At 36.0% G+C, this 24,446-nt stretch overlaps 2 protein-coding genes across 3 annotated transcripts in view; both read left to right on the plus strand.

Annotated features, from left to right (window-relative positions):
• LOC114805021 (putative uncharacterized protein DDB_G0271606) overlaps nt 1-14,714 on the plus strand; it is a 91,527-nt gene extending 76,813 nt beyond the window's left edge. Inside the window, exon 4 of the mRNA XM_054225845.1 lies at nt 14,576-14,714. Within this exon, the coding sequence (XP_054081820.1) occupies nt 14,576-14,599 (24 nt within the window). The 3' untranslated portion in view covers nt 14,600-14,714. The remainder of the gene's footprint in view (nt 1-14,575) is intronic.
• A 255-nt stretch (nt 14,715-14,969) lies between these two features.
• LOC128919950 (uncharacterized) lies at nt 14,970-23,684 on the plus strand. Of its 2 annotated transcripts, XM_054225846.1 has the most exons (7): nt 14,970-15,736; nt 20,593-20,673; nt 21,852-22,219; nt 22,305-22,368; nt 22,680-22,857; nt 22,942-22,953; nt 23,054-23,684. In XM_054225846.1, the coding sequence occupies exons 1-3, from the start codon at nt 14,970-14,972 to the stop codon at nt 21,865-21,867; spliced, it is 864 nt and encodes a 287-aa protein (XP_054081821.1). In that variant the 3' UTR covers nt 21,868-22,219; nt 22,305-22,368; nt 22,680-22,857; nt 22,942-22,953; nt 23,054-23,684. The 2 variants fall into 2 exon arrangements, with proteins under 2 accessions (XP_054081821.1, XP_054081822.1); XM_054225847.1 differs by lacking the exon at nt 20,593-20,673.
• Nucleotides 23,685-24,446: the final 762 nt, after the last annotated feature.

Here is a 24,446-nt window from a genome sequence, read left to right on the forward strand (position 1 = left end):
TAGTGATGATCTAAGCCATTTCTCATAACAAGACTTTAATGGGGAATGGGTATTGTCCTTGATACTTATTCAGCACCAACAAAAAGCTTTCCCCCACATAATGATGCTTGACCTTAGTGTACATTGATTGAATAAAAGTGAATAAAACTAATAAAAACGCAGTTATAAATTTTTCTGTTTCCAAAAGCATCAACCGCAGTCATATTAATGATATAACATGGCGTATGCGCAACATTAATTAAATATATTTTATAAGCCGATTATTTCTCATAAAAAATATAAATTTAATTGATAAATACAAAAAAAGAGTCGGAATACGCTGCCTATCAATATTGACTGGTAATGACTTTTATTGTTTCCCCATTAGCGCCGCGGGAATTAAATATACTGCCACTCAACAGACATATACACATATTTATACCTAACTACGTATGCTCGCTTGCTTACTGACTTGTAATTTATGTAATCATTGCAAGCAGCGCTGCTGATAAAGACTCATACACATTGGTCTATTGAGAATATTTACTGATTTTGCCATTTTTATAGCACTTGTAAGCGTGAAATTTGCTCTTGCCCTTTCATGAACACACACTAACACAACAGCGTTGAGACGAGTGCGTGCTCAATATATGATCGTCTAGCTGCAGTAAATATTACGCACACTTTACTTTATTCTTTTTAAGCACTTTCGCTGATTTTGTACTCTCAAGTATATAAAGGCTACTCTTTTGTATATCAGCCGCAATTGTTATTGTGCATGTTCAGCGTGTTGTTTTTGTCATAATGGTGACTACAAAAATGCTGTGAATAAAAGTATTTTTATTATTTTTATTTGTTTTGCTTGCTTGGTTTTGTTGTTAAGGTTCAGTGAACCCGATGACTGTGTATTAAAACGATAAGCACATACACTCATCAACTTGCGCGTTTGTATTGCGGCCAAAAGTATTTGTAATGAAAGTGAAACGCATATTTCGTTACGTTAAAAATATACTAAATATTCAACAATGTTACAACACTCATCAATGTGAACAGCGTAAAAATATGTGATGTATTTAATACGAATTTCCGCGTAAGATATTTTATGAACACCAACAAAAAAAATGTTGAAAGAAAAATTGATTTGCATATGTAGTTGAGAAAAATATAATTCATACAATAACAAAGTTGATCATATTTCCTTCTTAGTGATGGTTGAGTTCATGTGAATTATTTTTAAACAGCTCAACATTTTAGAAAGCCATAAAAAGCGCTGATTTAAGGAAAAATTAAAAAAAAAATGGTTTCTCTTTGGAAGTACGGCCCATCAGGCCACGCCAGTGTGAATGTAGAACTTTAAACGCATTTATCTCAAAACTCAATTTCTCAAGTCTGTGGACACGATATCTCAAAAAGTTATGGTTTAAATTTTGCACACATCTGAATAACAATTCTAGTCTGGAATAACATTCAAACAAGTCAAGTCAATGAACTAAGGTTTTTATAACCTTACCTTACCTATTTTTTTTTATTATATATATTTTTTTCGAGGCAAAATATGCCGAAAATTTGAACAAAAATGTGAAATTTGTGTTTAAAATTCAGTCAAAAATTCAAATTTCAATATTGTCCCTTTTCCTTCGTTTATTAACTAGATTTATCCATTTACTATCCAAATATTTTTGGTTTGTTGATTTTGAATGACTTTACTTAATTTTTTTTTTTACTTTAAAATAAGTATCAGTTTTTTTTTAATTTATACTGAATTTGAAAAATTATGATGTAGTGCAAGTTGTGAATATTTATAAAACAAGTAAGGAAAGGTGCAACCGAACATTTTACTCTCTCGCAATTTATTAATATAATTTTATAAAGATAACACAATTCGATCCATATATTCGGCATAAAGTTCAATAGAATAACGAAAATCATTATAAATAGTATATGGGGACTGAGGTAATTCTTGAACCGATTTCACTCGTTTTACCACCAAGATACAATATATCGAAGACTATACTCTAACCTAATTTTATATTACCTATAATTTGGTATATGGGATCTGGGGGAAGTTATGACCTGATTTTAACTATTTTTGGTACAGAAACAAACTGTTTAAGAAAAAAATTCATTAAAATATCTGAAATACATTAAAATATCTGTGAGATTTACCTATATTTTCGGTGAAAAATTACCCTTAGGCAATGAGTTCTTTATATTCGATATCAGGGGCCTTGAAAAGTCATGGTCCAAGGTCGGAAGTGAATTCAAAATTGAGTTATATGGGAAGTAGGCGTGGTTGTGAACCGATTTCGCCAAAGTGTTATATACCGAATTTCATTGAAATTGGTCGAGTAGTTCTTGAGATATGGAATTTGACCCATAAGTGGGCGACGCCACGCACATTTTCCATTTTGCCAACAAATCTCAGTACAGCTTCTTTCTGATATTTTTTCTGTAAAATTTAATGTTTCTGACGTTTTTTGTTAATGAGTTAAGGCGGGGGTAAGGTTTGTTTCGTCGCAAAACAACCTTTTTTAATGAATTTTTTTAGAAAAAATTGTTGATGTAGGTATATTTTACTTGTTATTATATGAAAGTACAACATTTGAAGGATACTTAAAAAAGGTTTTATCGAAAAATAGCGAGGAATAACGGATTTATCGTCGATCTCTGTAGGCACCTCAAAGTTGTTGTGCGGTGACCAGCCTACAGCATCACTGGATCATCCGAAACCAAAAAATCAAAATGCTTTCTTTAGTTTATTAGTTTATTAGTTTATCTTTCAATTGACGTCGAGTTTGTTTTTAATTTTTCAATTTTTAAATTTTTGGTACCATTTTCAAGCCAAAATGACGATTTTAGACGAAAAAATCGTCCTATTTGTTATTTTAAAATTATTAGTAATTAAAATTTTTGGAAAAACTCGACGTCATTCGAAAGTTATATACATGTAGAATATTTGTTCAAAATTTCAAAACGATCGATGCAGTAGTTTTTTCTGTAGGCTGGTCACCGACTTTAAAAATTACATATTTGGGAAAATCGATTCAAAGTTTTGTACACTCAGCGCAAGTAGCTGGAGATACCGTTATTCAACCTGCTGTAACTTCGTTAGTTTTTCTCCGAATGACCTAAAACTTTCATACAATATTCTTGAGATGTTCATGGTTCAGAAAAAAAAAAAAAATGAAAAAAAGTTATCAAACCTTACCCCCCCCCCCCCAAAACGCCCACTTTAAAAAAAAAATTACATCCAAATATGACCTTCCTTAATACGATCTTATGTTCCAAATTTTATTTTCATAACTTTATTTATATCTTAGTTATGACACTGTATAGGTTTTCGGTTTTCGCCATTTTGTGGGCGTGGCGGTGGATAGATTTTGCCCATATTCAACCTCTTCATGGTGTCAAGGAATATGTGTTTCAAGTTAACCTTGATATAATATCTCCTGGTAAGCCTACATACTGGCCCAGTGATCGTAACAAAATACCAGATTTAATTGATTTCGCTGTAACCAAAAATATAGATAGATCACTTGTTACAGTTGATACATGTACAGACTTATCTTCAGATCATTCACCTGTACTAATAAAGTTGTGTGAAGAACCCATATTCGTTGAGCCAAAGGTGGGTCTAACATCTCACAAAACGAACTGGTTAAAATACAAAAAATATGTGAGTAGCCACATTAATATTGATGTAAAAGTAGATACAGAAAGAGATATTGATGAAGGTATAAGAGAATTTAATGATGATCAAATGCAGCTGTCATAGCAACACCAAACATAAGCAATAAACCGATTATCCGCAGAAAACTCACTAATAATGAAATAGAAAAGCTTGTAAATGAAAAAAGGCGAGCTAGACGTGAATGGCAGTTAAATCGCTCCCCTTCTACTCAGCTGCAACTAAAATATGCTGTACGAAAACTAAAAACAGCGCTTAAACGTGAGGAAGAATACCACACTCACAATTATATAAAGAAACTGTGTCCAAATTCAAACAAAGGAAATTCTCTTTGGAAAGCCCAAAAGTCAATGAAGCCTCCAGTCGACTCCAACTTGCCTATAAGAGGCTTGGGTGGAAACTGTGACGAGGATAAGGCAAATTGTTTCGCAAATCACCTAGAAAAGGTATTTCAACCTAATTGCCCAAAGAACAGCTTTAAGCTGCCAATCATCTCCAATAGCGCTAACGAGTCGCTTGGGCTTAGCTGAATCCTAAAAAGTCGGCAGGACACGATAAAATTACTCCAAAAATGCTAATTGAGTTACCAAATATTGCTTTAACAGTACTCTCCTTGCTCTTTAACGCTATTCTCAGTTTCGGGTACTATCCAAGTTCATGGAAAAAGTCGCAGATCATCATGATAGAGAAAACAGGTAAAGACTTGACACAGCCGTCTTCATACAGACCAATCAGTCTTCTACCCTGTCTTTCTAAAATATTTGAAAAAGTGTTACTATCAAAGATGTCTCCTTTCCTCCTTGAAAATAATGTAATACCAACGCACCAATTCGGTTTTCGTGCAAAACATGGCACTGTAGAACAAGTAAATAGAATTACTAACGAAATCAGAAGGGCGTTCGAGTATAGAGAGTACTGTTCTGCTATATTTCTAGATGTGGCTCAGGCGTTCGATAAAGTGTGGCATGACGGGCTTTTATATAAGATTAAAAAAAGCTTACCTCTCGAAATGCATAAAACCTTGGAGTCTTATTTAAAAAATAGAAAGTTTACTGTCAAAGTAGGAGACTTCATATCTGAAGAACGACCAATAAAAGCTGGTGTACCTCAGGGCAGTGTTTTAAGGGCCAACTCTATACATAATATATACAGCAGACCTTCCAACAGCTAGTAATATTTTGACATCAACTTTTGCGGATGACACAGCTTTAGTGAGCCGAAACAAATGCCCAATTATAGCATCAAAAGTATTAGGAGCGCATTTGATTTTTGTCGAAGAATGGCTAGCAAACTGGCGTATAAATGTAAACGAACAGAAGTGCAAGTATGTTACATTTTCTCTAAGACCAAAAACGTGTCCGGCAGTTAAAATGAACAATATTTTAGTACCCCAAGCGACTGAAGTAACATATCTTGGTATTCACTTGGATAGAAGGCTCACGTGGAGAAAACACATATCGTGCAAAATAACCTGCATGAAGATAAGAGCAGCACATTTAAATTGGATTTAAAAAAAAATACAAAACTTAGCCTAGACAACAAAGTTCTATTATACAACGCGGTCATAAAGCCGATTTGGATGTACGGCATCCAACTGTGGGGTACGACCTGTGCAACCAATATCGATATAATTCAGAGATTCCAATCAAAAATGCTTAGAACAATCACGTGCTCACCATGGTATATGCGTAATGAAAATATCCATAAAGATCTTGGTATTCTCATGGTAAAGAAAGAAGTAGAGAACAGCAGAAATAAATATTTGTCCAAACTCCGCGATCACCCAAACCCATTGGCTAATGCTTTATTACATTCTTGTAATCAATCACGTCTAAAAAGAAGAGATATGCCAGCACACTGAGGAGCAACGTTTCACCAAAACAACTCATTCCATTGGTTGAGCTTGTCTAGTTTTAATTAGAATTAAGATTTTATAACTTATTGTTAGGCTCCAAAGAGCAGATTCAATAAATAAAGAATTATAAAAAAAAAAGAAAAAAAAAAAAAAAAAGCTTCATTAATATATCTTAATTTTTCCTCAAGTTATCAAAATTCAACATGTGAGTGGACGGCCGAACCTATGCATTTTTGATTTGTCTACCCATGAAATGTGCAACAAGGCAATATATTTATGAATGTATGTAAATATGTCTCATGTCTTCTATCAATTACGTTATCACATTATTCGCATTCTTAGTGCAATTCAGATTAATTGGGCGCATGCCGCGAATGCTTGCACAAACTATCCGAATACTTCACACCCACAACTCAATAAATTAGTCGGCTTTCAAGGTCACTCAAGCACCGGCCGGTTATAATATTCACAATAACTCCTTTCATACTCACCACTAATCATTATCTCGGAGTTTGCAGAAATATCAGCGAAATGAACCAAATCACCGGCTGTATGTATGTATCTGTAAATATAAGCATATTTGCATATTAATACGCTGAATTATTGGTTTATGTTTGTAAATATGTCTTATTATGTATGTATGGTACATACACACCTCCAAATACATTGCTTGGTTACCAAATCAATTTAATTAAAATCCCATAGATTGACCACAAAACCTATACTGGAAAGGCCAGAGCTTATCATTTCGTGTAATAACGTTGGTGTTCAGCTGCACTTTGGATTATGGATTATGTATGTGGGTATGGTAGTCTGGCTTTTCGTTGTATTAATCTCAAATGAATTTTGGAGTTGTGTAGCCAAGCGCCTTTGTACTTTACTCTGCATTGTTGACTAGGCATACAAGTATTTACGATTATAATCAAAGTTGGAAATTTACAAAGCTCTTTTGTGGTTAACTGTAAAACCAATAATGACTTTCTGTTGAAATCCCATTTCATTTAGCAGCACAAAATAGAACTTCACATCACACATTTCTACTCTTTTCAGGCTGCAATGAAACATGAAGTGAAACCTCTTCTACTTGTCGATTATACAATACAAAAGCATCCACAAATCCCTGATTTAATTAAAATCTAATTTTGTCAGAATTTGGTAAAGAAAATTTAACCACTAGCAGAACCAAATATTCTTTATTTTGCTCATTGAAATATTCAAAATTTTTCAACTGAGGCAAATTCTTGAAAATGTAATATTGCATTCTGTGAATATCATAATAGGGGGAGAGAGTAACCACAAACTTATTATGAAATTAAATTCTGGCTGCATGCATTCGCCGAACTAAATATTAAATAATAATAAAAATAATAATAGTTTTAAAGCAAACATCTCTCTAACGTAGTTAACCAGAATCAAATTCCAGCAGATTTCCATGGAATTTTAGCCAAAATGTATACTAGATGAAACAAAAAGAGCACGCAACCAAAATTATGCAACATTTCCTACGTAATTATCAAATAGTCAGCCAAACCAATTGGAATTGATGGCGTTTTAATATGGAACTATTTGGAAATGCAAACAGAATTAATAACTATAACGAAATTTGAATTCAGAAAAATTAAATGACTGAAAAAATATTTCATCTGCAAAAATTTCATAACTTTTCAGTTACAATGATTTTGTTTTTGTTACATTCATATTTCATTTATAAGCTATCACATAACTTGTTGCTTAACAAAATCCAAAAATTCACTGACCCACATTTCTCAAAACATTTTCTCTGTTGTGCAAATTATTCTATTTATTCGGTATTCTGAAATTAAATTCACCGTATGAAATGGTGATTAACTTTTAAATGACAATAATTAAAATGTTCATTCGCTTACAGTTGCAAGCCATAAACTGTGTTTTTTCCACCGCGTTACATTTACAATTTTAACTTAATTCTTGGAAAAAAACATGTTGAACGTTGATGAGATAAATTCTAACCAGTAACATTTGTTGCTGGCAATTAAAAATACTTGGAAAATTACCGGCAAACTTTCCAGTATAATAGTGTCCACACGTGTATCATGAAAAAATGTGTAAAAATCTGGGCAATAGAAGAGGATTTGTGATGGGCGACATCTAACCACTAACCACAACAAAAAGGTGGAATCCGAAAACATAACTAAGTCATAAATAAAGTTATAAAAGTTAAACTTAGTGCAAAGGATGTGGATGTAATTTTTTGGAAAAGTGAACATGGCACCGCTTCTACTAAGTTTTGTGTACATATATCGTAAACTACTAAAGCTATTTCAACCAAACTCATTTCCTTTAGGCTCTTCATTATACGGTTTACAAACGGAGAAAATCGTATCTCCCACACAAAGATTATGTGGAAAACTACTAAAAATGAAACCTTCAATTTTAAAATCGGTTCATAACATTTTCTTGTATAGCATAGTTTCTCCCAATAGCATTGTTTGGGAGAAATCGATACACAACCACTTCCAATTACGTCCACTTAGCTTTGTACAAATACTTCATTTCTAGTGTACAACTTTTCAAAGTCCAGATAACGAAAATGAGGACCTCGAAGTTTGCGACAAAGTTTTTATTAGAAATATCGGTAAATCTTTCAGATATTTTAAAGTAATTCAAAATATATATATTCCTTCTAATAATGAGCGTCTGTGCCAAAAATGGGCAAAATCAAGACAATATTTCCGCTAGCTCCCATATACATAAGTACCTCATATTGGGATTTTCAAACTTCCAGTGGACTTCTTGCCATATACAATTGAACTTCCATTTCTAGAACTATTGAATTGGCAATAGAAGTCAAAATTCATACAAATTACCTTCTGTAACTCGGAAGTCTCTCTAACTCGAAGTTTTTTTGTGGATTGTGGTAATTCGAGTTAGAGAAATTCCACTGTATATCGGTTTATATGTGAAATTTCTTAGCAAAATTAAGTGAACGTAAAATCTTAGATATAGCTCGGTATGAAAAATAGTTGAAATCGGTCCAAGAATTACCCCAGTCCCCATATACTATATATAATGATTTTTATTTTCTAATGGACTTTATTCCGAATATGTGGGTCAAAGTGCGTGTTCTCTTAATAAAATTAAAAAAAATGGGAGAGTATAAAATGTACGGTTACACACCAACTTAGCTCTACCTTACTTGTTTTTATAAAGGGTGATTTTTTAAGAGCTTGATAACTTTTTAAAAAAAAAAACGCATAAAATTTGCAAAATCTCATCGGTTCTTTATTTGAAACGTTAGATTGGTTCATGACATTTACTTTTTGAAGATAATTTCATTTAAATGTTGACCGCGGCTGCGTCTTAGGTGGTCCATTCGGAAAGTCCAATTTTGGGCAACTTTTTCGAGCGTTTCGGCCGGAATAGCCCGAATTTCTTCGGAAATGTTGTCTTCCAAAGCTGGAATAGTTGCTGGCTTATTTCTGTAGACTTTAGACTTGACGTAGCCCCACAAAAAATAGTCTAAAGGCGTTAAATCGCATGATCTTGGTGGCCAACTTACGGGTCCATTTCTTGAGATGAATTGTTCTCCGAAGTTTTCCCTCAAAATGGCCATAGAATCGCGAGCTGTGTGGCATGTAGCGCCATCTTGTTGAAACCACATGTCAACCAAGTTCAGTTCTTCCATTTTGGCAACAAAAAGTTTGTTAGCATCGAACGATAGCGATCGCCATTCACCGTAACGTTGCGTCCAACAGCATCTTTGAAAAAATACGGTCCAATGATTCCACCAGCGTACAAACCACACCAAACAGTGCATTTTTCGGGATGCATGGGCAGTTCTTGAACGGCTTCTGGTTGCTCTTCACCCCAAATGCGGCAATTTTGCTTATTTACGTAGCCATTCAACCAGAAATGAGCCTCATCGCTGAACAAAATTTGTCGATAAAAAAGCGGATTTTCTGCCAACTTTTCTAGGGCCCATTCACTGAAAATTCGACGTTGTGGCAGATCGTTCGGCTTCAGTTCTTGCACGAGCTGTATTTTATACGGTTTTACACCAAGATCTTTGCGTAAAATCTTCCATGTGGTCGAATAACACAAACCCAATTGCTGCGAACGGCGACGAATCGACATTTCACGGTCTTCAGCCACACTCTCAGAAACAGACGCAATATTCTCTTCTGTACGCACTGTACGCATTCGTGTGGTTGGTTTAATGTCCAATAAAGTAAACTGAGTGCGAAACTTGGTCACAATCGCATTAATTGTTTGCTCACTTGGTCGATTATGTAGACCATAAATCGGACGTAAAGCGCGAAACACATTTCGAACCGAACACTGATTTTGGTAATAAAATTCAATGATTTGCAAGCGTTGCTCGTTAGTAAGTCTATTCATGATGAAATGTCAAAGCATACTGAGCATCTTTCTCTTTGACACCATGTCTGAAATTCCACGTGATCTGTCAAATACTAATGCATGAAAATCCTAACCTCAAAAAAATCACCCGTTAGTTTCTGCAGTGACAAAATTTGGTGAAAAAGCGCATCAAAATAATTTCTCTCTCTAAAATTCTTAGCATTTTTATCGAGTTAAATTATAAATGTGTGGTTTATTCGCTCAAATCACCTACCACGCCTTACAAGTTTACCATTTGACTAATATGTATTTTGGAAATTTTCGTAATTTTCGTTCAACTATTGCGCAGCCAAAAGCCTGGAAAATGCATGAGCATAAATATTTTCGCTTCGCTTGCTAATCAAGAAAATGAAAATTAAGCTGTAATTTAGTTATGTTTGCAATTTAGCAAATTGTTAAATTAGCACGTCGAGTATGTGTGCGCGCATGTGATTGGATACGAGTGCGCCTACAGGGCGTATGAGTAACTAAAAAGTGAAGACACAGATCACAAGTGGTTATGTAAATGTGGGCATGCATGCGAATGTGGCAGTGAAAGTATTTTCAAAAACAATTTTAGGTACTGCATGCACAAGCGCTTGTCACACACACACACACGACTGTGTGCTAACCCAGCAGGGAATGCGACTGATTTTAAATACACCGTCGTGGCAAAATATCCAAACCACACACTGTGGTAGATGCTTGTGCAGCTCAGTTTTACTATCTATTTCCTACTTGGCTGCATAATTGAACTGTAGGAGACTTGCTTGTAGTCGAGGATTACTTATCAACGGTATGTTATGATATTATCGCTACTCTAATGAGTCGGTTGCTATGTATAGACACATATGCAGGCATTTATAAACTTGTGCAAGAGTGTAAAGCTTAATAAGAAGTTAGCTAAGACACACAACTAACTTACTAAAAAATTTTACAGTGCCTGCAGCGCTTCATCCAACATGCAGTGAGTGCATATATGGCAGTGGGAGCATGGTTCATAGGCAGAGATTTTGATGTTATATTACATTTATGGAAGTATGTAGTATATAAGTAGTATAATTTAATTTTTGTTGAAATGGAGATTCTTATGAAATGTAATCTGTCCTTGACCTAACCTCAATTTGTCTGCTCTTGCGAAAAGTTTTTTAATATACAGCAGATTTGAGAGCGATCTTTAAGGCAAAAAGCGATTTTATTTTAATTTTATACAAGCCTGCCCCTTTAATATTCAATACTTTTCAAATTAAAACTTAATCGTTTTCAAATTATAAACCACATAAATAAATATTGAAATATATCCACCAGGGAAATACCTGAAATACACTTTAGTTGCCTTCTGCCTACCATATATACTATAAGCAGACATACATTCCATTTAAATTTTAAAATAACCTCCAAACGACTCTTTATAAACAGATTCACTTTAGAGAATGGACTTCTATTACAACATCAATTTGATTCAAATTAAATTTTGTTTTCCCACTGCGGCCATTGAACAAAGCTTTTATGCGACATCCCAGTTGTATCGTTTAATTTCATTTGCCATGAATCTACCGCTACCTCCGCGCTGTTCTGCTGCGCCACTGTAATCTATAATAATATTAATTCAATGACATATACTTATGGAAAAGGTTTACGTATTTCGTTAAATAACTTTTAAAGTACACATATGAAACTGTTAAAATATCATAGCCTTTTCACACAGGAGCTAATTGATCAATTAACCAGCATTTGCTCGATAAAAACGCTGATTTAGAACGTTTTACCATACAAAATAAAAATCTCATTTTTCTTCATTATTTAATAATTTAATTGAATTTTAATCCACTTTATATTTAATATAATTTATTATAATTTAATTATATATACGTTCTTTGTCTGCTAAAGATAGCAATCAGCTGAAAATCAAAAACAAAAATGTGTACAAGCTGATCGGTTATCGAGTAGCCAGCAGTGCAAAGGGCAAAAACTGGTTTCTCAATTAAAATTTTAATCGATCAATTAATTTATAAAACGAACTGGTTAAAATATAAAAAAATATGTGAGTAGCCACATTAATATTGATTAAAAAAAGCCCAGAGAGTAAGCCCAAAAGTCCATGAAGCCTCCAGTCGACTCCAATATGCCTATACGAGACTTGGCTGGAAATTGGGCTCGAAGTGACGAGAAAAAGACTAATTATATTGCAAATCACTTGAAAAGGTATTTCAACCTAATTGCCCAAAGAACAGCTTTAAGCTGTCAATCTTACCCACCAGAGCTTATGAGTCGTTTAAGACTTCAGCTTTTGAAATTATTAGCATCATCAAAGAACTTAATCCAAAAAAGTCGCCGGGACAGGATAATATTGCCCAAAAAATGTTAATTTAGTTACCAAATATTGCTGTGGAGATGCTCTCTTTGCTCTTCAATTCAATTCTTAATTTTGGATATTATCCAATTTCGTGGAAAAACTCGCAGATTATCCTGATAGATAAACCTGGGAAAGACCTAACACAGTCGTCTTCATACAGACCAATCAGTCTTCTGCCCCGTCTTTCAAAAATATTTGAAAAGGTGTTACTATCAAAGATGTCTCCTTTCCTCCACGTAAATATTGTAATGCCAACGCATTAATTCGGGTTTCGTGCAAAACATAGCACAATAGAGCAAGTAAATAGAATAACTAACGAAATAAGAAAAGCGTTTGAGCACAGAGAGTAATTTTCAGTTATATTTCTGGACGTAGCTCAGGCGTTTGATAAGGTGTGAAATGAAGGACTTTTATCCCCATTTTAAAAACCTATTGGCTGATGCTTTGGTACATTCCTGCGATCAAACACGCCTAAAAAGAAGACATATGCCAGCATGCTAAAGAGCCTCGTTTCATAAAAACCGCTCAGTAATTTGCTTGAGCTTGTCTAGTTATACTCTCGCAACAAAAGTTGCTAAGAGAGTATTATAGTTTTGTCCACATAACGGTTGTTTGTAAGTCCTAAAACTAAACGAGTTAGGTATAGGGTTATATATACCAAATTGATCAGGGTGACGAGTAAAGTTCAAATCCGGATGTCTGTCTGTGCGTCCGTCCGTCTGTCCGTCCGTGCAAGCTGTAACTTGAGTAAAAATTAAGATATCTTAATGAAACTTGGAACACTTATTTCTTGGCACCATAGGAAGGTTGTTTTCGAAAATGAGCAAAATCGGACCGCTGCCACGCCCACAAAATGGCGATAACCAAAAACACATAAAGAGCTATAACTAAGCCATAAATCCATAAGCCATAAATAAAGTTATGAAATTTGGAACATAGCACCGTATTAGGGTGGGGCACATTTGAATGTAATTTGTTTGGAAAGGTGGGAGTGGCCCCGCCCCCAAATAGGTTTTTTGTATATATCTTGCAAACCAATAAAGCTATATAAACCAAACTTTCTGCAGTCGTTGCTTTTAGCCGTTTCCTTATACAGTCCAAAAATGAAAGAAATCGGATAATAACCACGCCCACCTCCCATACAAAGGTTAGGTTGAAAATGACTAAAAGTGCGTTAACTCACTAACGAGAAACGTCAGAAACACCAAATTTCACATAAGAAATGGCAGAAGGAATCTGCACTGAGATTTTTTTACAAAATGGAAAATGGGCGTGGCGTCGCCCACTTATGGGTGAAAACCCATATCTCAAGAACTACTCGACAGACTTCAATGAAATTCGGTATATAATATTTTCTTGATACCCTGATGACACTGGTGGAATTTGGGCGAAATCGGTTCACAACTACGTCTACTTCCCATATAACTCAATTTTGAATCCTTCTGATTTGTTCACTTTATAATGTATACATTAGGAACCGATAAAAAAAGCGAAATAAAACTTTACACAAATACTGTATTTGAGCTGTGACATCACTTGTGGAAAAATTGTCAAAATCGAACCATGGCTTTTCAAGGCCCCTGATATCAAACATGAAGAACTCAGTGCCTAATTTTTCACCGAAAATATAAGCAAATCTCTAAATAAATTGCGAGAGTATAAAATGTTCGGTTGCACCCGAACTTAGCCTTTCCTTACTTGTTTTTAAATAGATTTAAGATTTTATCACTTATTGTTAGGCTTTATAAAAGCAGATCCAATAAATAAAACAATATTAATTTGGCTGTGTGAATAGGCTATAAGTCTTTATGTTTTTAATAATCAATATATATATTTTATATTTAATAATAAAAACAAATATTTATAAATAATAAACCTAGCTGCTACGTATTAGCGAGATTTCGATTAGAAATATACAGCTAACAATTTCGAAACATTTTGGAAGACTTAAATACTATTCTAGTTTAATTTCAATTTTAAGAAGTAATTTAGTTTTGTACCTCCAGCAGCAATCCATATCGAATTTGAAACTATAATTTCGGAACCCTTGAGATATCACAACAAATCTTATATGAATCAATCGTAGAAGACTTAAATTTCGAAATATATAAATTTAGATAATAATTGCAATTCCCGAAAACATAAGTTGACGAAAAACTCAGTCTTCATATTTCTAGTAAGATCTACTTCTACTCAAAAATTATCACATATCCCACGACGACTTGAATCTATATTATTACAACCCAAATTCATAGAATAAATAACTACCATTTTATTCTTGCGTCGTCTCTAAATTTTTTTTTCTTATATCGGTTTACAGCCATTATCATCACCGCGGGCATGAACGATGCCAGCACATTACAACTGCTCTCGCAGTTGGTGGGCCTGCAACACACCAAAGTGCTGCTCATCGATGTGGTGGCCACGTCTTTCAACGCGGAGAATAATTTCTACAAGAATTTGGCGCGCATTAACGGCAGCGCCGAACTAATGTCCAATTTGCTGCTACTCATACTGCTGAGCGATAAATATCGCTATTTTTTGAAGGTTGCCTTCCAAGACAACGGCATTGGTTTGGTGCAGAATTTCCGCCAAATGCGACGGTTGAAGGCGATGACCAACGATGGCAAGCGGGGCACTGAGGCAGGTATGCTCAATTGGCCAATGCACTGGATAGCTCCGTTACACGTGCACTGCAAGAGCACGAAGATGCCATGGCTGCGGAGGCATACGTGGGTGATACTGAGAAACCGAATACTACTACACGTAACGGCAAATTGTTGCAACAGCTGCGCACATTGCTGAAACAACTGTGTCACATACATCCGGTTGCCGAACATAGCCACGCCGAGCAAGCGCGCATTGCCAATTTGCGAAATTTCATAGACTTTTTTCACTTTTACGATTTTATAATAACCAGCATACGGCAACAGCTAGCGGCGCTGGCCACAAAACCAAATCCGAGCAAAGTAAATGTGTCGACCACAAAACGCAATAGAAATAGCAACGGAAATGCCAGTGTTGCTGGCGTTGGCAGTGATGACATTGACACCACAGCTGGCGTTAACAACGCGCAAATACCCAAGTATGATTTCATAGTATTGGATGTGGTGCATGAAAATGCTACTGCCAACAATAATAACCACAATAATAGCAACAAGAGCAGCGTTGCCACAAATGCGGCTATGCTTGTCTTCAATAGTGGTGTCAAAACTGACACGAGCAATTCAACGGCGGATGCAGTGTCAACAGCATCAATTGACTCAATCAAATGGCGTCCACTGTTGATTCTAGAACAGCATGAAATCAATTCCAACACCTACTTTACACATTCCATACAGCCGGGCTATGACGAATGGCTGCTGGTCAGCACAGCGCAGCTTTGGCAATGCGGCGCTATCTGCTGGACAATTGTGGCCATTTGCATTGGATTGCTTTTGATTATTGTGGCTGCAAGCGTGGCTGCCGGCATAGCAATGAGGTAAGTGGCATATTCACATTCATGGCATTAAGCTGTAATTATATATGTCCATTTACTTGAAATTAGCTTAATGTGATCCATTTTTTTTTAATTGGGTACAAAGTGAAAGCAATTTGTTAGAGGTAGTCTTGTAGTTGGTTGCTTATGATCTTGTTAGAAGTGTATTTCTTACCTGAATTCAGAAAGGCAGAATGTTATGAAAACGTCGTTAATATCCAGTCGGTTCCCAAAACATGTATCGTGTGATCTAAGTAGAGGTACTTTTTGTTGCAATAGCTTCTTTTGTACAAATCACGCGTGAGTCGTGTCAAGCTGTCATGTTATTTTTGTTCAGTATTGTTTGGCATATCATCATGGAAAGACGTATGCCTGAACAACGTTTACAAATTGTTCAACTTTATTAAGAAAATTCTCGTTCTGTAAATACTGTACTTCGCGCGCTTCGCTCAACTTGTGGTGAATATAATCGGCCTACTGAGCGTACTATTCGCAACACCACCACCCACCTTGAGACCCACCATTCATTATTGGATAATATTCGAACTACCACATCCATCAGGCAGAGAAGAAAATATAGCAGCCGTAGCTGAGAGTGGTCACGAAGATCGTGGAGAGTCGATTCGGCACCGTTCGCAGCAATTCGGACTGACGTATGGAACTACTTACCGTCCGAATACCGAAATTGAAAAGTTCCAAGAAGATCCGACGTTCTTAATCCAAATTCTGTTCAGCGATGAGGTAACTGTCAATTGCGCCACGATAGCCGACTATTTGATGCCTGAAATTGAAGCTCATGATCTCGGCATTTTCTTTCAAAAAGAATGCGCCACTTCCCACACATCGCAACAGTCAATGGATTTATTGAGATAATATCTGGCCACAAAGACGGTGGAAGATCGCACCGTAAGACTTTTCCTGAGGGAATTTGTAAAGTCTAAAGTCGATTCAGGCGTTGAAGAAAAACATTACGCGAGTCCTTCGCCAGTTACCAGTCGAAATGCTCGAACGATTCATTTGAGACGTAGCCGCGGCCAACATTTAAACGAGATAGTCTTTAAAAAATGAATGCCAAATAATGGTTTTTAGACTGATAATAAACATTCCCCATTAAATTTGAATTTTCTCTGGTAGAGGTAGAGAACCTCGAAATGGATCACCCTTTTCCTTTGAAACACTTAAAAATCTTAATTGCAATTTCACTATATTTTCAAAATCATCACATCGATTTATTATACAAACACAGTCAATATAAACGAGTGCGAAATTCATTTTATTTATTAACGTTTAATCACTTCATCATATATTTCTGTTTGAGCAAACATGTACTATCACTTTCTGAATATTTCCACATGATACGGTATAGATTTAAATTTAAATTAAATTTTAGTACTCAAACGATTTTGTTTCAAAATATTCGTATGAGTAATAATAATCCGCACAACAAAATTCATCTACACATAATTATAATCTCCCACGATTATCATGCCCAACTAATGTCTGTAAGTAATTGATTATGGCATATTTATTACGCCCCCAACCAATTCTATTACGAAAGTTTCGCAAGAATTCACTTTCGTTTAACCAAATTAAAGTAAATAATAAATAAATACAGCCAGAAAGTCTGTATAGCTGTGCCAAATAAACAATAAAATTAAATTAGTAATAGACCAGAGCTGACTAATTACTCTAATGAGCATTCGGTCACTGTGGTGAATGAATGAAAGCGCTGAAAAAGTGCCGTGGGCGTAAATGTAGCATAATAACGAGCTGGAATTGAAGGTCATGAAAGTCTCTACAGCATTAACACTTAATTGTATAGTAATAAATAAGCGCATTTAAGCAAAGTCATGTCTTTCAAAGTCGAGACGCAACTAGATTCTTCACTTCTCAAACCAGCTCAGCAACTTTGCAGAACTTTTGGTGTGGTTTCTTCAATATCTTGCGCACTGATTATGCGTTTTTGTTCTTATTCTAATTGAGGAATTTGATTTGAAATGCTGAATTGAAAGACGGTTTCGACAGGCGAATTTATAATATAGTAATAATAAAAGCGAAAAGTTTTGAATTTTGAAAACTTCAAACATTAATTTTATGAGGTGCAGTGCAGAGAACATTGTTTCTTGCCGAAATTCAAGTCAATGATGTTCGAGAACTATCAGTAAATTGTTCACAACAGAAAGTTGTAAAAAAGTTCTGATATATTGCTAAATTCACAGATACCATATAAAACAGAAACACCTTTGGCAATATATAAAGCGCTGCACGAAGTTATAAAAATCACACCAATTAAATGAAATTAAGCTCTATATAAACACGTATCCGTATACAACATCCATGTTGCATGTTGCTGCATATTTTATACGTGTAAACATCTCACATGCAACTGTGTTTGAACATGTGCAACATCTGCAGTAAGTATTTGTAAATACGCGTGGTCCACGCACATCCATATGACACAAGCGCGTGCATGCACCCACATGGGTATACTGAAATGTGTAAACTTTCGAATTTTATTTGCGAAAAAATTAACACGAGTATACGCACTACGCTGAAATTGGCAGTAAAACTTTGTTTAATCGCCACAAAAATGAATATTTAGTGCGATTTCAGTGGAAAGAGTTTTAAGTTGGCGGTTATTCCACGCAATTCAGCGAATATTACCCAGGAAAAAGTTGATATTAAAACAATTTTGGTTTTTTATATGTATTACAGTTATTTGTTTAGCTTGAATTTGAGATTTATTATGGAAGCAGTTTCATAATCAACATTTCAAGTCGGCCGAAATGATTTTTAAATTTTCGATGAGTAAAAATTGGCACGATATTTATTGGCACCAATATAATATGCTTAGGAAGGTAGGTAGGTAGAAGTGCAGAAGTGCAGAAGAAGCACTATATGTGCTTTTAATAGACATCCATTCAAGGTTGGACGCCTGATGTATTCCAAATGTCCTGTGTTGGGTCTGAGAGGGTTGAGCATTCACATAGAAAGTGAAAATTCGTTTTCTTATTACCTTCTAGTTCACAGCCGCGTCAAATGTTATTGTAGGGCATGCCCATTTTTATTGCATGTTCTCCAAATGACAAATGATCCGCAATAGTAGCTGTAATTCCGAAAATACATTTCCTGGACCTATTTAATAAGATCCGAGTTCTTGTCTTATCATATTTTAGCCATATCAGTTTAGTTATTTTACATGAGTTGAGGTCCCTTTTGATCGATCATAGCGGGCATGGTATTAACTCTGCCTCGGATTCGTCCAGAAAGGCTCATGCCTTTGTCAACTTGTCTGCTTTTTCGTTACCGAAAATGTTTCTGTGGCTGGGAAACCAGATTAAGTCTAGTTGTAATTTGTCTTCTATCTGTGTATATTGTTGCTTTATGTATCCTCTAGTAGTGAGCTAGTAAAGTTTCACATACCTTCTCTATGCCCAGTACTTCCGCTTGGAAGTTGTAATCTGATTTATTATCGTTTACTTTGAATTTGTTCAGAATATCATGGGTATCTATGGGTAGCTGATGCAAAGGCAAACCAAACCCACCAAAAGCAGGGGTTCATAGGATGATCTCTGTATTCCAATAAATTTTCTGATATTGTATTGTTTCTTTAGTGCTGGCCACCAAACGAGTACTCCATATGTAAGTATTGGTCTAATGACGGCCGTGTACATCCACATGATTATTTTCGGTTCAGTTTCTGTTTAGGATTCTCTTGCATTAACCACAATGAAATAGTTTACAGTAATAACCGGAGGCGAGGTTATCAATTTTGCCTCTATATTTAATACGAGACCATAATGGATGTAATCGCCTCAAACCTTTTCCATTTACCGTATATAACTAGTTAACTATTTCCCAATACCCGAAATATCTGAACAAAAATAAGGGACATTTTTTTTACTCGAAAATTATAAATCCGGTATTATTTTATTATATTATAACAATGACATGACCTAAAGATTCTCTGTACTTACCCTCATACTATATGTAGACTTGTAGTACGTAAGCAAATACAAAATACACCCAACCACAACTGATAATAAAACGGTGTCATTAAATGGTCGCAGTTAAATTGCGAGCGCTTTAATTTGAATACTTAGTGAACGCTGTTTAAACACCATAATATAACAGTTTATGTGTACCAATTACCGAGGAATTGACCAAACTAACAGAAACTTAGAAATCAAGAAACAAACGCTAGCGATATGCATGCCAGCTATTTAGCTATTCAGCGTCATTTAGCTACTATTTAATTGTGTAAAAAGCAATGAAGCGACTTTGCTAACATTTTGATCAACTACAAACACATATCCAGCAGCCGCAGTTAAATGATACACAAAGCCATAAAAGGACCACTAAGCGATAGCAAACTTGTACATAGTGAGAAGCGGAGCCAGTGGCAGGGAGTCAAGTGGCACGTACTATACTAATAAGGTATAAAAAAGCAAATCAAAGTAGAAAAAATAGAAAAAATTCGGACTTAACAACAAAAGCAAGCGAACAAAGTTGGTGCCACAATTCACGTATACACATATACATATGTACATGTGTATGAGTTTTTGCATACTTGTGTGTGCCGCGTATGCACAAACACGCGACTATCATTGCAAATGGCAAGTTAATATTTAGGAGCAAAGTCTCGAGTGCAAGATACAATGTCTCAGCGCTCGTATTCGCGCGGTGCTCTCAAGTGAATGGCAGTTATTTTAGTGTAACCACAAAGTGCAGATTATGTTTACTTGTATACTTACTTAATACATATTTTCGGTTATCCTTACTAATAAAAGGAGCAGCAGAAATTATGTGACCGCAGCTTAAGTTTCCCGCTAATTATCCAATAATTTTTATACTTTCAGAGGCGTAAGCGCCTCTCGAAAGGATCCAACAAAATTGTACTCTCCGCTGATGACTTTGTGTTTCCCGTCGACTGACGTATGGTGAGTAAAGCTCTTATTTACTATGTTTATGGGGGCTTAAACTGCTTGATAGATACACTTTGCATTAATTTTAATATAGTGGGCGGGTTAAATGGGTTAAAATCTGAATTTATGTATCAAAAAAATTAGAACTCTCCCACCGACAATATAAGTAACATCAACGAAAGATTAATAACAATATAAAATTTTCGACGACCTTTCTAGGTAATGACTTTATATAGCATATCATATTTGGAAATCTTACTTAAGGGCTTTAATATAGGAGTAAAATATACGCCTGACTATTATTTTCTCTTAATTCTTACGAGAATGCGGCAGACATCAAAGAACTTTTTTAATCTTCTTGTCCTCTGAAAGACAAGCTTTGTTGAGCTGCCATTCACCTCCTAGTATTTGTTCTTTAATCCATCCATACCTCACAGTTAAATGGTATTCGAAGACATTTCCCAAAACCTTAAAAAAGCTCCACAAGCCTTTTCAAATAATGATCTGTTATTATTGTCAAAACAACCCCTTCAGTTATTTTGTTGTTCAGTTATACAGTTTATCTCAAAAGGTCTTGAACCATATAAAGTTACTGTCCTCAGTTTCGATGATAACGGTTTAATACTATTGTAGGTTATTGTGAGTGGATCCACGTTCAACTCCGAAATACGTTACGATGACCTTGAGAATGGACAGAGAAGTCGGAAGCTTTTTAATTCCAGAATGTATCATATACTTTTTTGAAGCAGTGTCCATTTTTTCGAAATTCATTAAAAAATCGACTCATTCATATGGATGAGTTTATAGAATCACGGCTTAGATTTATTTTTGAAATTCTTGCACGAAACATGATTTAAATAAATTCCATCAGATTCTTCTTAAGAGCAGTTATTCGTTTTTGGGAAAAATATCTTTTGAACTTGATTATTGTAGTTGTAGCGACAATTGCAACTTTGTGTCGGGTTGACAGACTTTAAATGAATATAAATCGGGGCCGATCCGGTTATGTAATTCGGAATACGGGGAGAACTGATTTCAACTTCACATTTGTTAAGATTATATTTGCTATTTGTGCCAAATTAGAAGTTTCCAAAACAGAAAGGTCAAATTGTTCAACTCCTTCCCTTTCTGTGTTGATGCTGCGTAAAATGTATCAATAGCAAAAAGTTTTTATGCCCACTCTTTTCAACTAGGTCGATGAGGGCATAGCGGTGTTCGCTGCAACAACTACAAGAGTTCGGTGGCCCCGAAGTTGACAAGTCTGATTTGCTCAAAGGTTCAATTGGTTCGCTAAAAAATCTTGGCCTAATTATACCGGGTGCCGGCACAGCCACCTCAGCAGGAGGTACAGCCACAGAGAATGGTGGTAAAGGGACCTCGGGCACAAATAGCCTAGCGCGTCACAATCCAGCGCTCCTTGACATCCGTGCACGCTACAATGGTGATTTGGTGCAACTGAAAGAGATACCCTTGAACGGCTCGACTGAGTTAAAGGCTAAGGCCATGGACCTGTTGGTGGTAGCGCACGACATGCGACACGAGAACATTAACCCCTTAATTGGTGAGTAAAAAATACTTTTGGCTGCGTCAAGTTCAACTAAAACTTTGTTTGCTCTGAATCTCTTTTGCTGCCTTTTTTTTGCCAGAGGCCACCAACATTATGCGTCAGTGCTGGGCTGAGCAGCCGGACATGCGGCCCGACTTTAATTCGTGAGTACAACACAAAGATCTATATATACATAACTGCCCATCTGGCTTAATGAACATTAAGGGAGGCCTATAAATATACTTTGTGGCATTCTGCCTATATTGGTTTTATGTATGCTATGTTTCACTTGGAAAAAATTCTTATTTCTTTAAAAATTAAATGTTTTTTTCTGGATACCATTGGCAATGCTTACATGGTTTTTAGAGGCTTGCCAGTCAAAATACCCGATCATGCAGAACAAATTGCCACAATAGCATTGCATCCTCAGAAGTCTAGAAGTTATTCCGCTTATGTTTTTCTTGCTTTCTTGAAGGCTCCTCTTGGCGCATACATATGTCGCAGGAGACCAGAGATCGATTGGAAGCACGCGGCGATTATACAATAGAACAGCGTGGACTCATTGAAATAAAGGGAAAGGGAATGATGAATACTTTTTGGCTGTTGTGAAAGAAAGGGTTTGATAAACCGTTGCCTGCACCGCCACCAATTGGGTAAGTCTAAAGGCTAATTAGCTTAACAATTTTATTAAAAATCATATTTATTTAAAATATTTTTACTTTAATATGCTTACTCAGTGAGTCACACGGGTAAGTGTTCCGAGTCAAATTGTTAAAATCTGTCATCCCTTGTCCATCTTCTCTATACTATACTAACTATATTTTATAACATTTTCTATGCTGTTTTCAGTCTCGAAGAATCTCTTATCCGCAACTCGATCACACAAGCGAATAAATCACGCAAGCACCCTCAAGTCAATCTTCGTCGCTGGGCGGCGAATTGTTCGAGGTGAAAGTGGAGATTACACCACCCAAAAATGCGGACGTTTGCTCGTCGAACTTGCCGAACTAAAACTCATTAGACTCCACCTCTACATACACAATCAGTCCAAATGTCACATTATGTCCAGATTTCAACGCGAAGACTCCAAACCCCAGTCCGCAATCACGTAAAATGTCCGAACTCTCACCTGAGAGCTTGCTCACGCCAGGCACTTTCATTCGTTTACCGAGCTCGGCAGGCGGTTCCTCATCGTGCCTCTATAAAAAAATAGAAGAGATAAGGGATCTCAGTTCACCGTACGATCATTACAAGTGTCTTAGCCCCAATAAAACTAATCTCACTCTGTTCAAAAATTAACATGTTGGCGCGCAGCTAAATATTGTATAAGATAAGAAAACATGTAATTCTCATTATCATAAGAACACATACAGTCCACCCCATATACATATATTTACTTAGTTAAGATAGTTTCAAAATTTTTATATAATGAATGACATGAACAACACAAATGAATATCAGAATGAGATATTTCTCACTAGATGACTTGTCTTTCAATTACTGACCATCACCAGAGATAAGAAATTATTAATGCAGCTTGTCCTCACAAAATTCTACAACGGTAAGTACTTGTATAGCGGTGGTGGTGTTTGTAGCGCCGTCGTCGAAAATTCGATTCGAAATTACATATTAGTCCAAAGCTCACATTAACACGAACACACCAGCAGATTTCCACTTCGATCACTCAAGACCTTGATAAAATGTAAGAGAAATGACTTTCACCCCCCTCCAGCGAATCCCGCTTACGCGGTTGTGCGTAGGGTTTGGGACCCACCACATAAAAACGAATAACCAATGAATAGGAAGCAACAGCCTCGGATGAGACACCTTCCTTTTGATGGCGACCACAGGACTATGATTTAAGGGCATGCACCTGGAATGTCCGGACCCTTAATTGGGAAGGACCCTTAATTGGGAACGTCTTGCCACAATCCGCATCAAAGCGAGGTTCTTCAACATATCGCTGATTTGCGCCCACGCCCCAACGGATGAGAAGGACGATGTGACCAAAGATGCTTTCTATGAGCGCCTAGAACGCACCTATGAGCGCTGCCCCCGCCACGATGTCAAAATCGTGCTTGGCGATTTCAACGCTAGGATGGGTAAAGAAGGTGTCTTTGGCACAACAGTCGGAAAATTCAGCCTCCATAACGAAACATCGCCAAACGGTCTGAGGCTGATCGACTTCGCTGGGGCCCGAAATAGATTCCAGCATAAGAAAGTCCATCAAGCTACTTGGCTG

The sequence above is a fragment of the Zeugodacus cucurbitae genome, chromosome 2, assembly GCF_028554725.1.
Source record: "Zeugodacus cucurbitae isolate PBARC_wt_2022May chromosome 2, idZeuCucr1.2, whole genome shotgun sequence".
NCBI classification, from domain to species: Eukaryota; Metazoa; Arthropoda; class Insecta; order Diptera; family Tephritidae; genus Zeugodacus; species Zeugodacus cucurbitae.